Genomic DNA, 25075 nt, shown 5'->3' on the forward strand with positions numbered 1-25075 from the left:
CCACCATGCCCGGCTAATTTTTTTCTATATATATAAGTTGGCCAATTAATTTCTTTCTATTTATAGTAGAAACGGGTCTCGCTCTTGCTCAGGCTGGTCTCCAACTCCTGACCTCGAGCAATCCTCCCGCCTCGGCCTCCCAGAGTGCTAGGATTATAGGCGTGAGCCACCACGCCCGGCCTACTACCAGAGAACTTTGGTGAGAGGGGAATTAATTAATGGAGAGGGCATGACTGGTGGGCCTGGTCCCTTTTAAGTGGCTGTGAGGGAGTCTCAGTTTGAAGGTCCGGGGTGCATGTGCAACAGGGTCAAACACGTGTGTGCAAAGGCATGGACCCCTCCAGGGGTCCTGAGGAAGGAGGGCAGCAGGCATGTGCACAGCACAGGACGTTCGATTTCACCCATGGCGCGGAGGAGGAAACTGAGGCCGGAGCAGGGCGAGGCACGTGCCTGGGCCCCACCGCACAAAGCAGGGCTGAATTTGAACCCGGCGCTGTCGCAGTCCCGAGGCCTGGACGGCGGCTCCGCCCCCGCGCAGAGGCCACGCCCCCAGCGGCCCACCCCCGCGGCATGACCGGAAGTGCGCGGGGCCCCAAGATGGCGCCCGAAACCCGGAAGTGAGCCGCAGCCGCCGAGAAGCGCGGAGAAACTGAGGCGCCGCGGGCTCCGTGCCCGGCCGGATCCGGATCCAAGGTGAGGCGAGTTTGGCCGCGACCCCCGCCCCGATCCCGCCGCGACCCCGCACCCGGCTCCGCGCTGGCTCGTCGCGTTCCCGGCCGTGCGCGTCCCCGCGCGCCCCTGGCTGGAGGTTCCGGGGGCCTTGGGGCGGGGGCGAGCGCGACGGCGACCCTTGTCCCCCGCGGCGACCCCGCCCCCGCCCCGACCCCCGCCACCCCTGTCCTCCGCCGCGAACCTCGACTCCGCGCAGCCTGATGACCCCCGCCGTGAACTTTGACCCCTCCCCCTGTGGCGACCCCTTTCAACCTTTCCTTCCCGCTTTCCTCGGTGACCCCCGACCTTTCGTTTTCTAGTGACCCCTGATCTCGGACTTCTCAGTGACCCTGGAGCCCCCGGTGACCCCCGAACCCGCTTTTTCGTGGGGTCCTGACCATTCCTCCCTTCATGTGACCCTCAACCCTGTGCGCCTCCTGACCCCAATCCTTGCTCCCAGTGACCCCAGATCTCTGCTATCTCCCTGGTCCCTGAAACCAGGCTCCTGGGGGTTAGAGCCACTTCCTCCTCAGTGACCTCCTCCCAGGACTCCCCTTTCCTGGCCTCACAGCCCTGGGGCCGCTGACCCCAGCCCCTCCAGGAGGGGCATACACGCCTGTTTCCCCGTGTGGGCCCTGGGTTTGGCATGGGGGCTTGCTGGCAGTAGCCCACCCCAGGGACGGCTGCATAGAGCGTGTCGGGTGGTAGTGTGTCACCAGAGGTAGCCCCAGGAGCAGCTTGTATGGGTGGATGGGGAAGGGGAGGCCGGTTCCATGGGTCCTGCCCCTCTTGGGCCTTCTCCCCACCACCCCAGAGCCCTGGGAATGCGGCTCTCGGGGCCTGGAGGGACCAACCCAGACTGGCCAGGACTAGGGGAGCAGGGCGGTGGAGAGCCCACCCAGCGCCTCCAGGGATGCTAGGTTGGGCAGAGACAGCAAGTGTCTCACTAAATTAAGTGATTCACATTCTGAAAAGTAAAATAAAATCAAGTCTGCAAAGTATGTAGCCGGGACATCCCCTGGCTTCTGCTTCCCGGAATGCCTGTTAGTCCCGCCTGCTCGGGAACGGCCTTCCTGCCTGTGGACTGCCCGCACGGGCCAGCTTTAGTGCCATCTGTTGCACCCTGTTAATGCTACCCCGCTGCGGAGCTGGCCTGTGTTGATGTTTGCTGGCAGTTTGAGGAGGCAGTGGGTGTTTTATGGAGTGGCAAAGTGGGGGCTGATGTAGGGCTGACCTTAGCTTGGAACCGAGGTAATCTGCTCTCAGGTAAAGTCACCTGGCACGGTGGGTACCCACTCACTGGTGGTGCTTCTGGGCGCCCCAGGGCTGCAGACCCCAGAGGGAGCCAGCCCGCTGGTCAGAGGCATCGAGCTTTATTCCAGGCCAGTCCCTGCTTGCCTGACTGAGAGGGGCGCGGTGCTGTCATGGGCACCCTCCCTGGGACTGGCTTCCCTGACTGGACTCTGGGAGGAGAGTGGCAGGGACCGCAGAGTTTGTGGTAGGCCAGGCAGGTAGCCCAGGGAGGAAGCCGCCTGTCCACACCCTTTCTTCCAGGCACCGTCTAGCTTGCCGGCTTCCCAGTTGCCCTCCCCTGGATTTTCCCAGGGGAGGCCCCCAAGGTGGGGTGATGGCTTCCCAGAGTTGTCTGTTCCAGGCCACCTTTAAAATCCTTGCAGAGAAAGGAAGAGTGAGAGACCTGGGTGGGTGGGGTCCCAGGGCTTCCTAGGCAGGGGAGACTCTGGCAGGCTCCCTCTTCCCTGGAGAGGGGAAGAACCAGGCAGGCGCCCGCCTGCCCCAGGGGTGTGATTTCAGACAAGTGGGAGGCTCCCAGCAGACGTCTGCTCACACCTGCTGGGAGCTGGGAAGACCCCGATGGGGAGAAGGGTTGTGCAGATGGGGCTCAGCCTGGGCCCAGGTAAGGGCTGGATTTCCAGGGGCAGTCTCTGTTGGGCAGAGCAAGAAGAGGCAGCATTCGTTTGTTCATTCATTCATTCACAGTTGGCTTTGAAGTCGGCTGGATGGGAGGTGTACAGGTGGGGGAGACGACCTGCACTCTCCAGCCACTGGACCCTGTGTGGGTCAGTGCCCTGAGCCTCGAGGGGCTGTTCCCTCCCCCACCTTGGGGGTGTGAGCTGGGCAGGCACGGCCGCCTCAGTTCCAGCAAAGTCTCAGATGCCCCTCCGGCACAGCCCGGACGGAAACGCCGACGCAGCGCAGCGAGTTTGGCCCAGAATAAAGAGGCAACTGTGTTGGCAGAACAAGCCCAGTCCCCAGAGGCCACCTCCCTCCCGGGAGGGCCCCCTGCAGGCGGTGGGGTCAGCTTGTTCCTGTGTCGGGTTGGGAGTGTAATGTAATCCAAGACTGTAAACACACAGGCGGTGGATGGGGTGTGTTGTGTGGAGGCAGCCCCCATGGTGCCAGCACAGTCCCAGGGACTGTGTGCATGTGTGTGTACACGCGTGTCCCTGCTGGTTCTGTGGGTCCTTGCCCCCCAAGACTGTAAACACACAGGCGGTGGATGGGGTGTGTTGTGTGGAGGCAGCCCCCATGGTGCCAGCACAGTCCCAGGGACTGTGTGCATGTGTGTGTACACGCGTGTCCCTGCTGGTTCTGTGGGTCCTTGCCCCTCTTGGGCCTTCTCCCCACCACCCCAGAGCCCTGGGAATGCAGCTGTCAGTGCCTGGAGGGACCAACCCAGACTGGCCAGGACTGGGGGAGCAGGGGTGGTGGAGAGCCCACTCAGAGTCATGTTGCATCGTGTACACATGTGTTGTGTGTGCATGTGGCTGTATTTCTGCATTCTGTGTGTGTGTATGCATGTGGTGGTTGTGTACTCTGGCGTGTGCGTGTGTTGTGTGTGGGAGCCTTGCCAGTGCATGCATGTTGTGTGTGTGCTGGCGTACCCGAGTGTGATCGTGTGTTGTGCATGTGTGCATGTGATTTGCCGCAAGCAGGCTTGGAACGTGTCCAGTCAGTTTTTCCATAGCTCAGGGCTGTATGGTCAGTTGGCACTCCGGCGGGTGGGGTGCAGCTGGCCGCCTGCTGGGTGTAGCCCGAGAGCGAGGTCACCCAGACCTGGTTCCTGCACTGGCCTGCCCACCAGGCAGTGTGGCAGGCCCCCCAGCCCCTTGGACCTGCCTCCTGGCCCCCTCCCCCTGCCGGGGGGTTGATCTGACTTCTGCAAGCTCAGGGGCATCTTCCGGGTCACTGCTGATGGAGACTGCTGGCCGTACGGGTCACCTCACTTCCCTCTCTGGGAGGTGTGGCCACCTATCCTTGCCTGTGACTTGGACCTGGGGTTCTAGACTGGGATTTCAGATGGGCTGGCTCTGCCACCTGCCCGCACTGGGCTTGTTGGAGCCCCAGGGGAGGGAGAGATTAGACTCCTCGTTGATGTGCTAAGGCATGGGTGAACCTCAAACATGCTCAGTGAGAGACACCAGACACAGAAGGACACACAGTGTGTGACTCCGTTTATATGAAATGTCCAGAACAGGCAGATCCCCAGAGACGGGACCTGGATTCGTGGTCACCAGGGGCTGGGGAGGGTGGCAAGTGACTGCTGATGGGGATGGGGCTTCCTTTTAGGGTCATGGAATGTTCTAGAACTAGACGAGATGGTGGCACTGTTCAGAATAGACTGGAAACTACTGAGCTGTTCACTCATTCATGAATGAATGAATTTTGGGGGGGGTGTCTCAGAGAAAACACAAGTGTTTGAAAGAGAACATGGCTTGTCCTTGCCCCTCAGAACCCATGTGGGTGACCCCAGGCTGAGTCCAGCGTCCCTGGGAGTGGGTCCTGTGCAGCCCTGCAACCAGCTCAAGTCAGGGAATGCTGGGCAGGGGTCAGGCCACCTCCCCCAGAGCCCCTCACCCAGGCGGGGGTTGTGCCCCAAAGTGCTGCTCCCGAACGCAGGGGGTGTTTTCCGCAGGAGCCTGGGCCTGGGCTCCCCTTGCAGGGTGGGGGCAGGCCTTGGGCTGTGTGCACCTGGGAGTAGGGGCTGGGGTCCTGGGGTTTGTCACGTGCCCTGGCTCTCCTGTCGGTTCCCCTGCCCCCGAGCCCCCATGGGCCCAGCCTGACAGCTAGTGACAGCGGGGGAGGGGAGTGACGAGTCAGCTCCCCTGTAGGCCCCACCGGGTCCTGCTGCTCAGGGCAGCCCGGGGAGAGCTGGGGGTGCCCTCCTGCCCTACAGGCCCTGTAGCCACTTGTTCTCTGCCACTCTGGGGCCTGCACAGAGCTCTGGGGGACTGGGGACATGGTTACAGGTCTGGCCATGTTCTTCCAGGACCCCCAAGCCAGATGCTGTGTCTCCTGGACTCAGACCCTAGACTGGAGGAACCCTGTGTCCTTGTAGGGGTTGGGCCCGGCCTGGGGGTCTGAGGTTGTGGTGCCAGCCCTCCCAGAGCACGCATGTGGGGCGGCTGGGCTAGGACTTGGGCACATGTGGTGCCAGACCCTCCATGTCCAGGTCCCTGCCTCAGGGCTGGCCTCCGTCCCAGGCTGAGCAAGTCCCTAAGTGAAACCGAAAGAGACGGCCTTGGCCTTCATTCCAGGACCGGCTGTATTTCGAAAGTGACATGCACCAGGTTCAGGAAGGCGGGTCACTCAAGTTCCCTGGGAGCCTGCTGCCCTCACCGGGGCCAAAGGACATAGATGTAGGACGTTTGGGCATTGGGAGGGCGGGAGCCAGCACCCTGGGCCTGCAGCAGGCAGTAAACCTTTATAGAGCTGACTCACGGGCTGGGGTGGGGCAGCGGCGGGTGGCAGCAGGCAGGAGAAAGCCCCTGCCCCAAACAAGGGCCCAGGGCTCTGGGAGTGTCCAGTTACCCTCCCCGGGTGCCCATCCATCCTGGAGCCAGGAGGCATCTTCTCTGCACGTCGAGTAAACTGAGGAAAAGTTCACCCTGGGGCAGCTGCTCTCACTGCCTGGACCCCTGGTGCCCTGAGCCTCACAGGCTCTGACTGGGTGCTCACAATTGCCGCATTGCGTGGGGACAGGGACTCCGCAGGAAAGGCTGGTCCGTGTCTGTAATGGGGCAGGGGCAGCAGGTTCTGAGGGGCCCAAGCCCAGTGGGGGTGGGGAGGGGGTGCCCATCAGGCTGCTTCCCATAGTCTTGGCCGGTCTGGGGCTGTTGGCTGGGAAGCTGTGCCATGGGGGTGTAGGAATGCCCAACCCTCGACTGGCCCGGCGTGGGGAAGTGCGTTGGTGTCTCCTGGGCCACTCGTGAGGGCTCCCTTAGATTCCAGAATGGCTCTAGCCTGCTGTTTTGGGGATGGGGGCTTGCAGGATGGCATTGGGGGTGTCCTGGGTCCTAACAGTGCGTTGACTCTGTCCCTGGCTGGTGGGAACCTGGAGGAACTGTGGGGTGATGGGGGCCTGGGTGCGGCTGCCTGATCGCAAACTCTGAAAGCCGGGGCTGCCACCCCCGAACCCAGACTCAGGCTTCTCTTGACAAACCAGACTATCTGGAAACCCGGGGCCACATTCCTGTGCCAGGAGGCTCTGCCTCTCCTGGGTATGTGCCTGCCCGACCCCTCCCCAACCCTGGATGAGGACAGGTGGGGGGTCACCCTCAGGCAGATGCTTGGGGGCATCCCCCAGAGCCCGAGACAGCGTCCCCCAGCACCTGCTGCTGTACTCCTGGCCGGGCAGCCTAGCTTGGAGAACCCACATGAGAGCCAGGCCAGCTGACCCCTGGGTTCTGGCCTGGTTTGACCTGCGACCGAGGAACCTGCACGCACCTGGACCTCTGACCTGCAAAGCCTTGAGAAGGGTGCATGTGTTGTTTTAAGCTGCCATGTCTGTGGTCACCCGTTACAGCAGAAAGAGAAAACAGGTCCAGGCTCTGCTGGGGAGTCTGGGGTTCCTGCGGCTATGATTTCGGGGCCTCTCTCCTCCTCCCAGAGGTGGGCAAGGGTCTAACATGTGAGTGTTTGCCAGGGCGGAGTGAGTGGACATTGCTGGGTGGCTTCAGCACCTTGCTCTGGGTCAGTCACAGTGTCGCCGGCCCTCAAGCCCAGCCCAGAGCTGGGAGTGAGACTCCTCCTCCTCCTGCGAGACACCTGACATTCTCTGGGCTCAGATGAAGGTCCCTTGTGATGCTCTTGGCACCAAGGCTAGACCGACAGAGCTTGAGGACAGTGGTGACTGGTTGGACTACTCACCTGGGACCAGTGAAACCTGGTTGTGGACGGCACCAGCTGACGTCCGCTTGGGGCTCTCCATGGGGCCAGGTAGAGAGGCCTGGGGTGCAGGTACCTGACGTTAAACAGGGACAACAGCAAGTGCAGTGCTGGTGGGACCCTCCTAACAGATGTCAGACGAGCAGGAGCATATCAGTTTCAGAGGACCAGGAAGTCAGGAGTGAGTGGGATTTGACTTCACATCTGCTCAGAAAAAGACCTGTGGGTCAGAGGAAACCACAAGCGCAGTGCGTCAAAAGCCTTTTGAAGACCACATATAAGCACCAGACTTGAGCAGACACTTTGCAGAAGCAGCTGCTCGGCTGCCGTAGGAAGCCGTGCCGCACCTGTTTGGGTGGGCAGGGGTTCAGGAGTCAGATACCAGGGAGAATTGGTGAGCAAGGGCTGCTGCTGGACCTCTGCACCTTGGGGGTGTGGGTGGGCTGATGTGTCACTGTAAGAAAGCCTGCAACTGTCCCCGGTGAGGCTGAACCACACTGGGAGGGGTGGCCAGGCCAAGGACCCCTGCGTCCCCCTAGGCCTCGAGGAGGAGGCCGTTTCCCTGAAAGCTGTGCCCTTGGGGCTGGCGGGTGGGTGGGTGAGGGCCGCTGACTGTCTTGCCCCGACTGTGTCGGGCTGATGTAGAGTGCTGCCCCCCCCATGTGGCTGTGGCAGAGCACCGCTTCCCGGGCTGGCCACCGGCCTGCAGATCTCTCTGACACATCTGCGGGTGACCCCACGTCAGCACCTCCGGAGCCCAGCCTGGAGGGTCTCCTTGTGGGCATAAACGTTTATTTCACTGAGCCACCCCACCCCTGCACCGCTCTGGAATCTGGGGTCCTGTTCCCCAGATGCCGGCTTCCCCCGAACAACACCGGCACCTGCTTGGCCCTGGGGCCTGGGCTGCGCTCTATCTTTGAGGGTGGCAGTGCCCATCCCTGAGGGACTGTGGGGCCCACGCTCCCTGGCTGCCACTCTTGGCCCCAGTGTCCTCCTGGCTCTGGGGTTGGGTCAGGATAACTGGCTACAAGGTCCCCCCTCACCAGGGCCCTCTCCATGTGCTGTCCGCTTCGCAGGCCTTGTGTTGACTGAGGAGCCCCAACAGCAGGGTCTGGGGCTTGAGTCTGCGCCCCTCTCCCACGGCCGGGTCCAGAGTGGGGGGACAGGGCAAGCCCAGGGGGTACAAGACCCTGCCTGCTGGGACCCCTGGACACCCTGCTGTGCGTCAGGGCGTTGAGTCTTGATGGCCTGGGGCACTGGCTACCCCATTGAGGACCTGCGGGGTCTCTACTGGGCAAGTCCCTCTGCCTGGAGTGTCCCAGCACCTGGTCCCGTGGCTGGGAGAGGTCTCGTGTCGGAGCAGGAGGGGAGGTTTTGCAGGAGAAGCTCTGTCAGTTCAGTCACCCACTGGGGTTCTCCCTGCCCCGGCCGTCCCCGAGCGTGGGAGGGGGATTCCATTGGAAATCAGGGTACTGGAACCCCTGGAGTCCTCCCCAGGAAGGGGCTGTGAGGGCCGCTTGCCATCTTTCCCAAGGCCCGCCTCAGAGTGTGCCCGGTGGTGTGGGGCAGGGCTTCCTGGGGAGCTGGGGTTCAGACCCTGTTGAGGCTGGAGTCCACCCAGCATGCCTCTCCCTGCAGCACCCGGGCTGTGGGACCTGCAAGCTGGAGAGGTGGCAGCGCCACCTTTCATCTTGGAGGGGGGGCGCCGTGCTTCCTCCTGGGCGTTGAGGCAGAGCTGGAAATTCAAGAAACAAACGCACACCCTGTGCCCGCCTCCCGCACTTCCGCGTGGGCCCACGGTGTCTTCGTGTGCAGGAGGGCTGGCTCGGGAGCGGTGGCCTCTGCCTGTGGTTGGCAGCCTGGAGGTGCTGCCATGAAGACACCTCTGGGGACTCTGTGGCAATCCGGCTCCCAGCCCTCTGTGCCAGTCTCACCCCAGGGCACTGCATCCTCCACCCTCCCGCCCACCAGGCTCATGGGGTGGGCTGGGGTCAGGGCCGTCAGTGCTGGAGCCAGTTCCTCCTGGGTCGGTCCCAGGGCTGCTGTCGTAACAGCCCCACATGCCACCAGGCAGCTCTGAACAACAGGTTTCTCCCCAGTCCTGGAGCCCAAGAGTCCAAACCCCAAGTGTGGCAGGGCCATGCTCTAGGGGGGACCCTCCCGCCTCTCCCAGCTCTGGGGGCTCACCACCTTGTGGCGCTCGTCCCTGCCTCCGTCTCCACACGGCCGGCTCCTCTGTGTCCTGTCTTCTCTGTCTCTCACTAAGAACACAAGTGATTGGATTTGGGGCCCATGCCACCTCATGTGACCTCATCGTCACTGACCACGTCTGCAAAGACCCTGTGTCCAATAAGGTCACTCTCACAGTTGCTGGGTGGACATGAATTTTGGGGGCCTGTGTCCCCTCCTGTACCACGGGGACCCTCCAAATCATCTCCTTCACCTTTCCATTTCCGGCCTCAGCCTGGCGGAGCCTTTGGGTGCTGTTAGCTGGGCCACCCGAGTGCCCCTTGGTGCCCCTCCCCATCCACCGTGCGGAGTCCAGAGCACGTCCACACTGAGCACCGTGGCCTGTGGGGCACCCACACAGGCATCAGGAGAGACCGGCCTCAGGTTCTGGGCCTCAGTTTCCCTGTGTGTCAGATGAGGGGTTGGAGCAGGTCTGGGGAATGCTAGGCTGGGGTTGAGGGTCACAGTGGCCTCTCCATAGGGTTCTAGTTTGCAGAGGCTTACCCCTAAAGACTGACTGGGCCAAAGGGGCCCCTGAGATCTGAGATGGGGCCTATTCCTGGCCCAAGGAGCCTCCGTTTTTTTATCTGTATAGTGGGGGGAAGGGCCAGGCGGTGCCCAGCAAGACAGAGTGTGATGTGCAGCCCTGGCTGAGAGAGGGGCAGTGGGCACCCTCGGGAAGCCAGGCCAGCTTCCCCCTGCAGGGGCTGAGACCCAGTGCCCACCGCCACACTTGTCCCCAATGCTGAGCACAGAGAGGGAGGGCCACACCCAGGAAGGAGGGGAGTGCCTTGGCAGGTGGGCTGGCACCCCTGTAAGGTGGGTGGGGAGGGGCCCTGGGGTGCAGTCTTCAAGGGCTATTTCCCTGCACTGCTGCGGCCCAGCGGGAGTGCGGCCCCGTCGGGTCAGGCCGGTGATTTAGGAAGATGCTCCCTGGGCCGGGGCAGGTGGGCCAAGAGGAGAGACATCCCCACCTCTGTGTGTGTGGATGGGCAGCTCGGGCCAAGGGGACCCGCTGGACCTGGGGAGGAAACAAGCAGTGCTCTTGGGGCTCTGGGTGCAGGTGTCTGGCCAGGTGGTCAGTGTGCACCGGCCCTGAGGGGCGCTTGGGAAGGTCTGGCCCTGGGCCTCCTGGTGTATGGGGCCCAGATTCCCTGGGCACCAAGCCTGGGCTGCGTGGTGCCCTGTCCTTGCAGGGGCATCTGGGCCAGGGGAGGCAGTAAGGCCTGGTGCCAGTGCTGGGGACAAGTGTGGGGTGGGTGGGGGTCCTCTTGGCCTCTCCTGGCGATATGTTTACAGGCCACACGAGGATCAAGGGTCAGTAGGTGCTGGCTGGGTTTGGCCGGGCACTGCTTGCATGCCTCTGGTTGGCCTGGTTGGCCTCCCTGTCCAGGGTGAAGGTGGCTGAGGGGCGTGGCATCCACCACTGCTAGCCAAGGCCCTGGCGGACAGCGACAGTGTCGGCCTGACGTGCTTCCTGAGTTCATACTGTGAATTAAACTGCTTGTTTTTGAGATGCTTGTAGATTTAGGTGCTGTTGTAAGAAACAGTACCAAGACGTTCCATGTACCCATTTACCCCAGTGGGAACATCTTGTAAAATGACAGAGCAGTGTCACCAACAGAGTATTGATGTTAGGGTGGGCCACTTTCCCTTTCTTCCTGTTTGCTTGCGGTGCACACGTGTCTGGGCATGTTTGGTTATGTCAGTGTTCTGTGTTTATGTCATTGAGATCACGCCCTTTCCCTGCGGAACCACCTAGTGTACTATAATTCTGCATTTTTGTCGTTTTTCTTTAAAAATCATCTGCGTCAGCTGCTTCCATTGTTTCATTTTATTTATTTTTTTATTTTATTTATTTAGATTTTTAGAGATGGGGTCCCACTCTGTCACCCAGACTGGAGTGCAGTAGCCAATCATAGCTCACTACAGCCTCCAACTCCTGGGCTCAAGCGATCTTCCACATACCTTGGACTACAGACGCACACTATTGTGCTAATTTTTGTTTTTATTTTTTTTCTAAGTGCTTTTTTTTTTTTTTGAGACACAGTCTCACTCTGTTGCCCGGGTTAGAGTGCCATGGCATCAGCCTAGCTCACAGCAACCTCAAACTCCTGGGCTCAAGCAATCCTTCTGCCTCAGCCTTCCGAGTAGCTGGGACTACAGGCATGCGCCACCATGCCTGGCTAATTTTTTCTATGTAGGTTTTAGTTGGCCAATTAATTTCTTTCTATTTTTAGTAGAGACGGGGTCTCACTCTTGCTCAGGCTGGTTTTGAACTCCTGACCTTGAGCGATTCACCTGCCTCGGCCTCCCAGAGTGCTAGGATTACAGGCGTGAACCACTGCGCCTGGCCAAAGTGCTAATTTTTAAAAAAATATTTTTTGTAGAGATGGGGTCTTGCCATATTGCCCAGGCTGATCTTGAACTCCTGGCCTCAAGTGATCCTCCTGCCTCGGCCTCCCCCGGTGCTAGGACTACACCTCAAGTGATCCTCCTGCCTTGGCCTCCCCCAGTGCTAGGACTAACGGAGGCCAAGCCACCGCGCTCGGCCTCCATTAGATTAAAAAAGAGCAAAAGCTTAATTTAAAGAGTCCCGATCTCTGCTCCCAGCTGGGGTGTGGAGTGGTCTCTGATCATGTGTCTCCATGGAGGATGGGGAGGCCGCCTGAAGGGGCCACAGGAACAGTGGTATGGCTGTTGCATGGCTGTGCCTGTGTTTCTGGGCCAGGACACCAACTTCTCTGACCAGCTCAAGCCCCTCGCCAGTCGGGCGGAGGCTGTAAGCCTAGCCGTGGACTGTCACCCGTCCTCCCTACCGTGCTCCTGTGGCCGGGTGTTGTGGGGGAGTGGATAGGCTGTCACCCAGCCCAGCACAGCCCTGCCATTCTGAGGACTCTTTCATGAGCCTGTGGGGCTGCCACCACCCATCCCCGTGGCAGGAGAGGCTTGGGTGGGTGACGGGCTCTACTGGCTGGCTCTGCCATTCACAGATGGCTCCCTGGGGACTCTCCTTGTAACCTCACCGCAGACTGAGCTCTTGTGGAAAAGGCTCAGCAGAGAAGTGGAGGGGGTGGTGCTGTGTTGCCATTCCTAAAGCGTGGACCCGGGACCCTGCGCGTGCCGAGACCCACTCAGGCGTGCAAGATGTCAAAACCATTTTGTAATGCCAAGATGTCCTTCCACCCACTGCAGCGGGTGCTGCCTGGCTCTGCCCGGGTGCAGTCAGTAGATGATGTCGCTGTTCCAGAGCTTTTAGGGACCGACACCCTTCCCTTTGCTCTGTGTCTTTTGGGTATGCCCACCCCCGGAGGAGGAGGGGGCTTTCCAGGGACAAATGCTCCTGGGGGTTGGAGGAGAACTCAGGGTCAATTACAATAATCCCTATTATCATAAGAACTGTTTCCACTAGTCCAGGCGTGGAAGCCCCAGGACAGAGCGAGGTCCTGGTGGACCCTGCCTTCTACCGCCCCTGCACCCTCCGGGGTCTCCTTACCACCCTTCAGGGGCATCAACCATGTGCCTGCCACCGGCCAGGCAGCCTCCCTTCCAAGGCTAAACCCACGGGGAGTCCACTTGGCAGACCCCAAAGGCCTGGGTGGGGCCGAGGGAGGTGAGTCCAGTGGGGTCTCAGTGTTTAGAGTGAGGTGAGGCTGGCGGGTAGGCGGGGGCTGCCCTTGCCCTCCTCCCTGCCCACCGCTATGTGGGACAGAGCTGTCCTAGCCGGGGCACCTCAGCCTAGGAGCCCGGGAGCCACTTGCCACATCCCTCCCTGGGCCAGTCCCCAGCTGGGGCTGGAGCCCACTGTTGGCTCCAAATCCTGAGGCCTCCCAAAGGCCCCCAGTGCCCTCCCCCACCAGACAGTCCCTGTCAACCAAGCTGGGGCCCTGCCCGGCCCAGGGCTCTCTGCCCCACATCGCAGAGCCTTGTGAAATCCGCCGGCCTCCCGCCCCGCCTGGTCCTGGGATCCCCAGGCTGCTCTCTCCTGGCGGCTGCTAAAACCCAGGAGCCCAGCGGAGGGTGACTGGCCTGTTCTGAGCGACGTGCAAGGGCAGCGGGTCGTGGTCACAGTGACAGGTGAGTCACCGTGGCTGTGCACACTGCATCCGTCTCCTGACCAGCTCCCTGGGCTGCTGCGGCTCCATCGGGACACTCAGGCCTATTCTCGTGGGCAGGGAGCCCCTCATACTCACAGCACGGACTCAGATGAGGTAGCTCAGGGTTGAGGGACAGCCACCAGGCCCTGAGGGTCTGTGGAAACCACGTGGTGGCTTCTGCATACATCACTATGGCTGTGACTGCCGGCCCAAAGGCACTTTGCCACCTCCCCAGGTCTTGGTTTTCTCATTTGCCACTGAGAGCCTCGAGGGACCAGAGCCCAGGACCTGGGCAGAGCACAGGCAGGTGGTGCGTTGGGTGCCAAGACATCCTCACTGCAGTTCGAGTCCAGTTATGTGGGCTGGATCTTCTCCAAGCCTCCACTTTGCCATGTTGGAAAGGGGCGTGGGGGACCGAGTGTGGTGGTCACATCTGCAGTCCTGGCATTTTGGGAGGCTGAGGCAGGAGGATTGCTGAAACCCAGGAATTGGAGGCTGCAGTGAGCTGTGATGACACCACCACATTCTAGCCTGGGCAACAGAGCTAGACCCTGTCTATAAAAAAGAGAAAATGGGTGTGGAGTAGCTCAAGCTTCAGGGGTCATCAAGGCTCCATTGAGGGGCCTCTGTGTCCTCATCAGAAAGCTCGGGTGTTGAGATCGTGCACGGCGAGCGGACGATGTGAAATGTGGGCACACATGGCTGGTGGCCACAGCCTCCCCATCCACAGAGGGGCCCTGCTCAGGTGTGAGGAGTCTCACGAGGCAGATCTTTGAGGGATGAGACCCCCCCCCCCCCCGACAACATAGCGCCTCCCTGGCGGTGAGAGCAACACTCTTGTCCTGGCCCCTGCCTGTGGGAGCCGCAGCCAGGCAGGGCTCCGGGCCACACTGGTTGGCGGGTCTGGGTGGTAACTGGTTCTGAGTGTCCAGGAGGCTGAGCCAGTGGAGCTGTGTGCAGGATGAGACCCCAGGCCTGGCCTGGGGCATCCGGCCCTGCGCTGAGGTCCAGCCACGGAGCCAAGGACCTCAGCAGGGCCAGAGAGGGCGTGGGAGGTGGCCTCGGTTACCTGCCAGCTGTGGGCAGATCCTTGGAGTCGGATTCTCCCAGCTCCTGGGCTCTTCTGACATCCAGCCTCCTAATCCTGGTGCTGTCTGGGCCCTTAATTCCTTAACCTTTCTCTTCTGCAGTGACTCACTTGAAAGCTTGATTTCAGAAGGAAACCACATCCCTCTCCCAGTGGTGAGCTGTGGCGATAGCGTAGGCCCCTCCCTGTGTGGGCTGTGCGTGACGCGCCGCACCCAGCTCCTGCCCTGAGACACCACCTAAAAATAAACACCGGCCGACCGGACACTGCTCTGGGTTCCTACCTGTGGGCGCCTGGGCTGTCTGTACCTTTGATGCCGTGACTCGTGATTTGTGCACATCCGTGTACAGGTCTCTGGGTGGGCACATGTGTTCAGTTGTCCTTGGCACACACCTGGGAGTGGGACTGCTAGGTCATGTGGAGACTGCAGGTCCAACCTTCGAGGGTCACCAGCCTATCTTCCAGGTGGTGGGGCCGTCTTACCCCACTGCCGCTGTGTATAAAGCCCTCCCTGGGGGAATCTTTGTCTCAAATGACCCTGTCCCCGGCCCCTGGCAGACAACGCAGTGCCTGCACCTTTTGGGGCTGCTGCTTTGAATGGGGTCCAGGGCTGGGGCACTCGGGCTGCAGGGAGGAAGGAGTTGGCCCGAGGGAGGTGGCCACGGTGAGCTCTGGGCCTGGCCTGCTGCCATTGGGAGCCCTCGGGCAGGGTATATCCCAATGAGGACGTACGATGTGCCCTCCTGAGCTCGTCAGCCCCGGGCCCTGGTGTCCCAGGACTCTGACCCCTGGCGAGAGGCGCCCCTGGGTGTAGGAGGGTCAGCCTAGGTCCAGGCTATGGCTGCCGTGAAATGAGACCCCCAGCAGGGACGGGAGCTGAGGGACCTCGGTGGTGAGCCCTGGGAAGGAGCCGCCAGAGCCTTCCTGTCGGGCGGCCTGGATGTCTCTGGCGGAGTGTGTGGGTCCTGTCCACCTCTCATGGCAGGGGCTGCCCTGTCCCGGGTACCAGTGGACACCGCAGGGGCATCATCCAGGCACCAGGAGCTTCCTGGAGCCTCAGCTGAGGAAGTGGTCACTGTTTGTTGCCTCTAGCCGCAGAGGCTTCCTGGTTCTACCCAAGCAGCCCATCTTCCAGACGCACACACTGAGTCTGGGGGGAGCTTGGCTGCCCCCACTCACTGGGAAGGCGGGGCCAGGCTAGGATCCTTACCTGCCTGCCCTGAAATCTTTAGAAGGATCTGCCAAGACACCGACCACAAGGTGTCTGTGTTTCCAGGGGGCAGGGTTCTGGCAGAGTTGTCTGTCGCAGCCTACAAGTGGCCTGAGGGGCTGCAGAGGTTCCGGGCCCTGGTGGCAGTGGGAGCAAGGTGGTGGCAGCAAGGACTGGGCAGAGGACCCGGCAGATGGGCAGGGCGGCCTGGGGCTGAGCCGGGCCCTGCTTCTCCAGCCGCCATCCCTGGAGCTCTGGGGAGGCCCCCCCCGCTGGCGGGATTGCACAAGCCACCTGCGTGTGGCTGGACTGCAATTACTGGAAGTCCCGAGGATTTCTTCACTTAAGGGCTTGGCCAGGAGCCTCCTTCCTGCCTCCCTCTGTGTGGAGGTTCTCAGCTGCCTGCCAATCAAGCACACTCCCTGCCGCCACAGGCTCTTCCCAGGGGGACCTCAGTGGACTCCTGGCCGAATGCCAAGGCTGGGGCTGGTGGGAGATGTCCTCCCAGTGTCTAGAACGGGGACATTCTCAGTGGGGACAGTGGTGTTTCCTTAGCCCCAAATGAGGTCTGGAGGCTCTTTCCTGTTCAGCTCAGCCCTGACCACCCTGGGGGACCCTCTGGCACTGCCTTGCTGTGCTGCTTAGGGGAACGACAGGCCCCCAGATCAGAGGTGCTGGCCCAGGTTGGACTCCCCCCGCCCCCCGTAGCCTCCAGCTGCCTGGGCACAAACCCATGGTGCAGGGCTTGGCTGCGGCTCCGCTGCTCATAGCGGGTCCCTGGGGTCCTGTGAATGGGTGCAGTCAGGGCCTGGGGCCCCTGAGGAGGTCCCAGGCCCAGCAGGGGTGCTACTCAGGTGCAGTGGGCATTTGGGAGGGGAGGCAGCCCCCCCGCTGGTTCTTCCCATGGGCAAGGGTCAAGGTCAGGATACAGTCTCAGGTGTCCACTTCTCTCTGTGCAGGACATGACGTCACCACCACTGCCGCCACCACGGAGTACGAAGCCCAGATAGATTTGCCGGCGGCCTCGGGTCGTGGAGCCCCCCGTCTGCTGCCTGATGCTTGTGGTGGGGCCCACCATGGACGGGGAGTACCCTCAACACGAGCCCCCGCCGGCAGGCAGCGTCCTGTACAGCCCGCCCCCCCTGCAGGTGAGCCTGCGCCCTGGGCCGTGAGAACATGGCCACCACCTTGACCTTGGCGGTCCAGAGCCCAGCTCCACCTTGTGGGACCTGGATAGGTTCCCATCCAGGACGTGGTTGTGAGGGTACTGTAGCCCCTAGCTTTTCAGGAAGAGCATTTGAGGGGATTCCTGTCTTCGCTGAGCTTCCAGTTCCTTCCATGTCTGCCTTTCAGCTTCTTTCAAGAAAGTGGCCTGTGGGGAGAGATGTTCAGGGCTGTACCTGAGCCTGGGCTACCCCTCCAGAGCTGAGTCTACCTGAAGGAGCCAGTCACCGAGGGAAGGGGAGTTGGGCTTTTTCTTTTCTTTTTCTTTTTTTTTTTTTTTTTTTTTTTTTGAGATAGAGTCTCACTCTGTTGCCTGGGCTAGAGTGCCGTTTTGTTAGCCTAGCTCACAGCAACCTCAAACTCCTGGGCTTAAGTGTTCCTTCTGCCTCAGTCTCCCGAGTAGCTGGGACTACAGGCATGCGCCACCATGCCTGCCTAATTTTTTCTATGTATATTTTTAGTTGGCCAATTAATTTTTTTCTACTTTTAGTAGAGACGGGGTCTCACTCTTGCTCAGGCTGGTTTCGAACTCCTGACCTTGAGTGATCCTCCTGCCTCCGCCTCCCAGAGTGCTAGGATTACAGGTGTGAGCCACCGCGCCCGGCCAAGTTGGGCTTTTTAAAAATATGTTTTTGTTTTTAATTTAGTAAACTTTATTTCTTACACAGTTTTTGGTTTGTAGGACAATTGCTCGGGAGAGCAAAAAGCTCTCACGTACTCCTGCCTCACATTTCCCTTCCTGTGGCATCTCCGTCATGTGGTAAAGGCATTCCACTTGGCGATAGAAACTGATATGTTCCTGTTAGCTGATGTCCGAGTTAACATTAAGGTTCAGTCTTTGCATTGAGTGTTCTGTGGGTTTCGATGGACCTGTCCCCCGTTGCTGCATCCTACAGCGTCGGCCACTGCCCTGAAATGCCCCCAGCTCCTCCTGGTCACCCCTCCCTCCCCATCACCCCTGGCAGGTGCAGACATTTCACTGTCTCCTTCCTTTAGCCTTTCCTGGGGTGTCCTGCAGTTGGAGTCCCACAGCATGTGGCCTCTCCAGGCTGCTGCTTTGCTTAGTCACGTGCATTAAGGCTCCTCCGTGTCTCATCATGGCCTGACAGCTCGTTTCTTTTCAGCGCTGAATAATATTCCACTGTCCGGGCACCCTTCAGTTTACGTACCCACTCGCCTACTGAGGGACGCCTTGGTTCCTTCAAAGTTTGATGACTATGAGAAAAGTATCATGAGGGCAGGCCCAAGTGGCCGGAGGCCGAGAGGAGAGCAGGTGGGGGCCGGGCCTTGGAGGCTGTGCGGGTCGCCAGTCCTGCAGGGCAGCTTGGGGTGCCCAGCGGTGGGCAGGCAGGATCCACCCTTTAGTGAAGAATCAGCTGCCTCCTCCTCCTGCTTCTCCTCCTCTTCCTCCTCTTCCTCTTTCTCTTCCTCCTCCTCCTTCTCCTTTTCCTCCTGCTGGGAAGGGCCCGAGATTCGTGCCTGTTTGTCCTCAGTGAGCAAATGACACAGAAGGAACCTGGACGGAGTTCCAGAGAACACGGGAGGTGGGGAAGGCTGGGTCGCAAGGCAGGAGCAAGAGTTAGCTTAGGTTTCTGGCCTGGCACGGTGGCTCATGCCTGTAATCCCAGCACTCTGGGAGGCTGAGGCAGGAAGATCACTGGAGGTCAGGAGTTTGAGGCCAGCCTGAGCAAGAGTGAGACCATGACTCTACTAAAGGTAGAAAAATTAGCCAGACGTGGTAGAGCCTATAGTCCCAGCTATTTGGGAAGCTAAGGCAGGAGGGTCACTTGAGCCCAGGAGTTGGAGGCTGCAGTGAGCTGTGATGACACCACTGCACTCCAGCCTGGGCAATAGAGCAAGAAGCTATCTCAAAAAAAAAAAAGAAAAAAAAAGTAAACAGGAGTAAGCTTAGGTTTCCAGGAGCTAAGAATCAGGTTACCAGTGTCATGGAGACCCAAGGGTTAGAAGGGCTGGAACAGTCGGAGGAGCCCCAGACCCATAATTACGGCTCTGGGAAAGGGCTGGGCAGGGCATGTGCTGACCTGTGGTTGACTCTTTGCCCAGATGTGCCCACGTCATACGCTGACAGGGTACAACGTGGAACACAAAGTTATTGAAAGTGAGCCTCACGAACTGTGGGCTGAGGGAGCGAGAGCCGGTTGGGGCTGGAAGTGTCACTCGCTTGAGAGCCTGGGCCACCGTCCAGTGCCTCCACCAAGGTTCAAGGCCCTGCTACATCCAGCCTCCTCTTCGTCCTCCCCTCCTGCTAGAACTGTGTCTGGGGCCCTCCCTTGATCCTCCACACCTCTGCAGCCTCCCTCTAGGTCTCCTCCCACCAGTTGTAACTGCCAACACCATCCTTAGGACAGTCCCTTCATCCCCACTTGCCATAATTTGCTTAATTATTTTCCTGTTGTTGGGCCTCTGGGGAGATTCCAGTTTTCTGCTGCTATAAATAGTCCTGCTGCATTTTCCTCCCCCCTCACGGATTAGTCCCCGGGGGTGTGTTTCCGAAATAGAATTCCTGGGCCAGAATGAGCGCCTGGCGGGTTTTCAAAGGATGGAGCTGTTTCTTCAGGAACGTGTCCCTGCCAAGTCCCCTCTTCGATGACCCAGGAAGTTGCCCAGTGGCCAGGACTCAAGGTCCTCCTGGGCAGCCGTGAGGACCCAGACTTGGCCCAGAGGGGCTCAGAAACTGGAGTCTGGGGGTATGTTTGGGCTGTGATAGGGGCCCCGGTGCAAGAGATGCTGGATTGAACCCCGACTTTGGCTCTGAGCTCCCTCTGGGCAGTCAGGACACTGTGGGAAGGCTCCCTGAGATTCTGCTGTGAGGGGCGTCCATGTTGGTTGTCCCACAGGCCACACTGGGGACTGGGATGGGGAGTGACCAGGAGACCATGTAGCCCTGGAGCAGGCCCTTGCTGTTAACAGGAGTGTGTGGCCCCTCTGGCTGCCAGTAGAAAATCCCCAGGCAGGCTCTGATTGGCTGGCCAGGGTCAGGTGCCCATCTCTGGGCCAATCATGTACTAGGGCCTGCTGTTCTGAAGGCAGCACCCCACCTTCTGGCTGCAGTGGGAGGTCCCCAGGCAGGCTCTGATTGGCAGCCCTCACCACGGGCCCGCTTGAGGTTGGGGTGCTGTCCCAGTGCCCAGCCAAGGCCTTCAGCCTGCCTGCCTCTGCATCCTCTGTCCTCGGAGCTCCCCGAGGGTGGCCCCAGGCCAGGCCTCCCACCCTGACCCTGAAACCCCCAGCACCCCTCTGGAGCCACAGGTGAGCTTGCCTGCTGCCCTGCCCACTGCCCAAAGCCTGAGCACCCCGAGGTAGTTTACTCTAGTTCGTTTCAGGAGGCTGAGAGGGCTCTGTAATCAGAGTTCTGCGCTGGAATGTTCCGGATGTGCCACGTGGCCTTAGGAAGCCCACGTCCCTCTCTGGGGCTGCATTTCTCTTCCTCCACGGGCAAGAAGGGGAAGGAACGTGAGACCAGGGCTCTGGGGAGATCCCACCCAGGCCCCGGTGGCCTTGCTCCCTTCTGGGGGTGTCTGTGGGGGATTCCTCCCAAGTGTCTGAGCACAGGTAACCCAGAGGCTGGTGGCCATGGTGCAGGGGAGGAGCCAGTGGATATTTCTGTGATAAACTTTATCCTGCAACCTATGCAGAAACCGGAGGACTGGGCAGCGACCACCCTGAGGGCTTCTCTTGTCTCTCGCCCACGGGACCTGCTGGGGGTCTGGATATAGAGGTTGGGCACAGTGAGCTTTTTCCCCAGAGTCAGGGGTGGGGCTCTGGCGCAGGCATGTGTGCACTCGGTGGGCTTGCGCCTGGGGAGCCACGAGTCTGTGGTCCCCAGGCCCCTCACAACCCTGCTGAGCTGGGGCTCACCCTCCTGGCCACTGGCCACTCTTTCCCAATGCGGGTTCCCTGGAACCCTGCCCTGTGAGCACTCTGAGAAGGCCCCAGAACCTTTCCCCATCACACCCAGCAGTAGCCCAGGGTTCCCAGGACACACCAGGAAGCTAGATGGACCCCTGGTCCCAGCCCCTTCCCCTCTGGGGAGGCCCCTCCCCCTGCAGGGCCCAGGTGGGTTTTTTTTTTATGCAGATGGAGAAACTGAGGCACAGAGTGATTAAGTAACTCCCTAGGTACTCCCGCTGGGAGGGCTGGGCCTTACCCTGACTGCAGAGTCCTTGCTCTCTACCTCTCGAACTCTGACCCTGTGCTGCAGGGTCTTCCCATCTCCCCCATGCCACCACGCCTGATGCTGCTTTCCTGTTTCAGAACGCCATGCTGCACTACCCGTGGTGGAACCCCTTCTCACCGCCAGCGTACCCATCCTTCTCCAGCAGCAGCCAGTAAGTGTCTCTGCCCGGCTGAGCCTTGGAGCGCAGCCTCCGATTCCCCCTAGCCCCGCCTCCGTCTCCGCCCTGGGCCGAGCGTGCACACAGCCACCTGGAGGGCCAGGCCCTGGACGTGCTGGGGCTGCTGAGGCTGTGTTTTCTTGAAACCCGCCTTGTGACCAGCTCCAAGTTAGCCAGAATGAAGTTTAGGAGAAGGCAGAGGGAGGATTGAGACATGCTCAGCTGGGTTGCAAAGGGTCAGTAGGAGTTTGCCAGGGGAGCAGGGACATCTTGGGATGAGGAAACAGACTCTGCTGAGGGTCTGGGAGCATATAGGCCTTGTGGGGTTCTAGAAGATTCTGGAGGGGCTGTTCTGGGGCCTGGGGGAGGGGGCAGGTCAGAGGACAGAGCTTGGGGATTTATTCTGAAAGCGCAGCAAGGGCAGGGGAGGATGCTGCTTTCCTGTAAGTGTTAGCAAACCCATGGGTCCCTGCATGGGGGCTGCCATCTGGTGGTGGCTCCTTACAGGGTGCCTCCTTCTGGAGCCCTCTGGCTCCCACTGGGCAGGGACATGAGAAGCTTTTGAGGGAGACCCTGCGAGCCTAGTGGCAGGGCAGTGGCCCCGGGGATGGCGGCCATCCCTCTGCCTCGAGAACCCAGGGAGCTGGCATGGGGTATAAGCGGAGAAGGCTCCCACGGTGCCGCCCATCTGGGGCCCAGCCCAACCAGCGGCAGAGTTAACTCCTTCCTGAGGTCCGGAGAGAGACACCCAGGGGTGCTTGGGCTGTGACATGGCCCCTTCCCTGGAGGAAGGTGCTCCTGGGTTTTTGGGGTGGCAATGTCATTTGCCCCATCATGGCCCTGAGTGAGGTGGAGGCTAAAGGGACAGCCAGGTGGGGTTGGGGTCGGCTCCTGTGCCCACTGCCTGAACCCTCCTCTGAGCTCAGTGTCGGAAGTGCCAGAGTCCTTCCTCAGGGCAAGTGAACCGTGTCCCCGTCCTGCTCATGGTGTGGAAGCGGGATGGCGCCCCAGCCCCTCCACCCGTGAGGCCAGGCTCTGTGTCCAGTGGGGGTGGGAGCACAGTCCCAGGTCTGGCCACTGACTCCGGAGGCCCCCTCATTGTGGGGACAGGTCCAAGGGGTCCTGTGAGGCCTGGGCATGGTCACATCTGTTCCCTGGGGGCCTCGCCAGAGCCCCTTGGGCAGCTGCCAGCTCCCGTCGGGTGGTGCGAGGAAGCCTGAGGGTGGGCCCAGCGTATCCCCAGGCTCCACGGTCACCATCCTCCCTCTGCCTCTCCAGCCAGTTCCTGAACCCTGCCTCCTTCCTGAGTGGCCTTCCCTGCCCAGACACCGGCCCCGCTCCCATGGCCTCTGCCTCCAGCTTCCCGCCAAAGAGCAGCGACTTCCCTCAGGTAGGAGAACCCGAGAGCTCCAGCGCCTGGTGGGGGCCTGGGCAGGCTCTGAGCCTGCTGGGCTGGTGACCTTGGCTGGGCCAAGGCGAGGACCTGGGCGACCTGCACGCCGGAGTGCAGGGTCAGAGGTCGCCTGAGGAAGGAGAGGGCCGTGGGAGAGGCTTGCACAACCACCGCTGTGCAGCTCTGGGGTCTCCTTCCCGCAGCCCCGCCCCAGGCACAGCCGCCACCTGCCCACCCTCACGGCCCTCGTGGATCATGCTTGCGCCGCCGGTGGTCACGCTGGGCTCCCGCTGCCCACGCCAGAGCCTGGGGACCTAGGTTCGCACACCAGAGGATGTGCCGCACAGAGGGTTTCTCTGAAAAATGAAGCTCGAGGTTTTAAGTGTGAAAGTTTTCATGACAAAACATGTTTTAAGATATTTTAGACTTACAGAAAAGTAGCTTTTTATAGGATATTTGTAAAAACCGAGAGCTCCCATACACCCTCACCTGCCTCCCCACCTGTTGCGGTCTCACGTAAACGTGGTCACAATGTGGGAATTAACCTTGTGCAGCGCCAGTGACGGGCTAGACTCGGGTGGATGCCACCGGTCTCCCGCTGGAGGGCTCCCAGAAGAGAGCCAGTTGCTGATTGTGTGGCGTGTCTCACAATCAGATGTGGTGTCATGTCCACCTTGGGGCCTGGGGTTGGAGCTTGTGGTGTCGGCTGACAGCGTCAACCATGATGCTTGGTCAGGGTGGCGTCTGTGGGTTCCTGCTCCATCCCGCCCTGGGAGAGCAGCTGAGGCTGTGCGGGTGCTCGGCGGGGCTCACAGGTGTCCGTCAGGGTCTTGCCTGCGGTGCACTGCCGTGTCTGTCCAGCTGAGATTGTCTGTTTTCCTCGTTCCTTCCACTCCCCACAGTTGGGATTCTGTAGGGACAGCTGTCCCTCCCCCGGCCCCACTAGGCAGTTATTTAAGCATTTATCTGTGTCAGGAGGGGCTCCGTGTGCCTCGACGTTCCTTCCCTTCTGACGCCCTGGAATGGTCTGGGTTCACCACCCTCCCAGCCTGGCCCTGGGGTCACCCACTCTCCGGGAATGGGCCTCATCCCACTTCTGTTCAGCCTCTGTCTCCAGGTTGGTGTGAAGCCACCGGGCTCTACTGTCCCTGTCGGTGACCTGGAGAGCTCCTCGGGAGCTCCCACCCTGGGCTGTGCAGGCGCGTGGGGCTACGTGGACGTGAAACTGTGTTTGTTCTTTGTTTCGAATTCGGGTTTAATTCACGTAACAGAAGTCATCATTGCACAGTGTACGACTCTGGTTCTTAGTAAGTTCACAACATCACCACTAATTCCAGAGCATTCTATCATCCTGCCAAAAACCCTGTTCCCATCAGCAGCACGCGTCCCATCTCTGTAGATCTGCCTATTCTGGACATTTCATATAAACAGAGTCACGCACTGTGTGTCCTTCTGTGTTTGGTGTCTCTCATTGAGCACGATGTCCTCAAGGTCCATCCATGCTGGACCTCGTCCCTTTTCATGACTGAGTGATATTCCATGTGTGGATATTTCACATTTGTTCACTCACCTGTCGGTGGACACCTGGGCTATTTCTGCCTTGTTGGTGACTGGTGCTGCTTGCATGTGTATGGGTTTCTGTGGGGTCGGGTGTTTTCATTTCCTGGGTGCATGCCTGGGGGTGGGTTGTGGGTAGGTGGTAGCTCTGTCATGAATCGTGCCGTTAATGATGTTCGTGTGTGCGTGTTTGTATGGATGTGCGTCCCCCACATGGCTGGCTCTGGCCGGGGGGCTGTGCTGAGGTCAGGCAGGGGGCTGTCAGCACTGCAGACCCCCCCGAGGCCTGTGCCCCTCACAGAAGCCCCCTCAGGCCCCTCCAGCCTCCAAGCCTGTGGCTTCCTGCCCTGCAGTGAGCTGCCCACACCCACCCTTTCCCCAGGCCTCTCTTGGGCCAGTGTCCCTATGTTTCCAATGCACATCGCCTCTCGCCTGCCTGCCCCCCCAGTGCCCATCCCCCTGCCCGTCTGTTCCAGGAGCAGGTGCAGCTCCCGGGGTCACCCAGGCCCCTTCAAGTTGGGCTGGGCTTGGGGGTAGGCTCAGCGCTCGCCCCACAGGCACCGTCAGCAGTGCCAGGTGTCCACCTCTGGGGCTGCAGGGACCCCTGGGGGGCACGCCTGTCCGGTAAAAACACTCCGCCTGCCCACTGGGGGCTTCTGGGAAGCTGAGGATGAGCTCACGGCTCAGGAAAGTGCTGTGCAAACTGCTGGCTGCGCATGGCCGTGGCATCGGCTGCTCCACACATGCCTGAGCAGGGGAGAGGTCTAGGCCCACCGCGCCTGCGAGTCCCGTCCCCGCAGTTACTGGCATTGGACAAAAAGCGAGGGAGGGAGAGATTCTCCTTACAGGAAGCCCTTTGGTTCACAGCCGGCCAGCCTGGGGGAAGGAGGAGCCTCTTGCTGAGGTCGCTGCACAGTGTGAGGGCACCTGGGCCCCGCCGGGAGAGGCTGTGCTGCAGACGGATGCCTGGACAGCGAGAGTCTGTGGAAAGTGGTGGCCAGGGCTCCGCAGGCCCATGACCCTGGT

General features: G+C 60.6%; 1 protein-coding gene across 1 annotated transcript in view; it reads left to right on the plus strand.

The window, feature by feature from the left end:
- The first annotated feature begins 582 nt into the window (after positions 1-582).
- SBNO2 (strawberry notch homolog 2) overlaps positions 583-25075 on the plus strand; it is a 48208-nt gene continuing 23715 nt past the window's right edge. The window contains exons 1-4 of the mRNA XM_012745741.3: positions 583-693; positions 16480-16668; positions 21020-21093; positions 22378-22489. Of these exons, the coding sequence (XP_012601195.1) occupies positions 16576-16668; positions 21020-21093; positions 22378-22489 (279 nt within the window). The 5' untranslated portion in view covers positions 583-693; positions 16480-16575. The remainder of the gene's footprint in view (positions 694-16479; positions 16669-21019; positions 21094-22377; positions 22490-25075) is intronic.

This window comes from Microcebus murinus, chromosome 27, assembly GCF_040939455.1.
Source record: "Microcebus murinus isolate Inina chromosome 27, M.murinus_Inina_mat1.0, whole genome shotgun sequence".
In the NCBI taxonomy this organism is placed as follows: Eukaryota; Metazoa; Chordata; class Mammalia; order Primates; family Cheirogaleidae; genus Microcebus; species Microcebus murinus.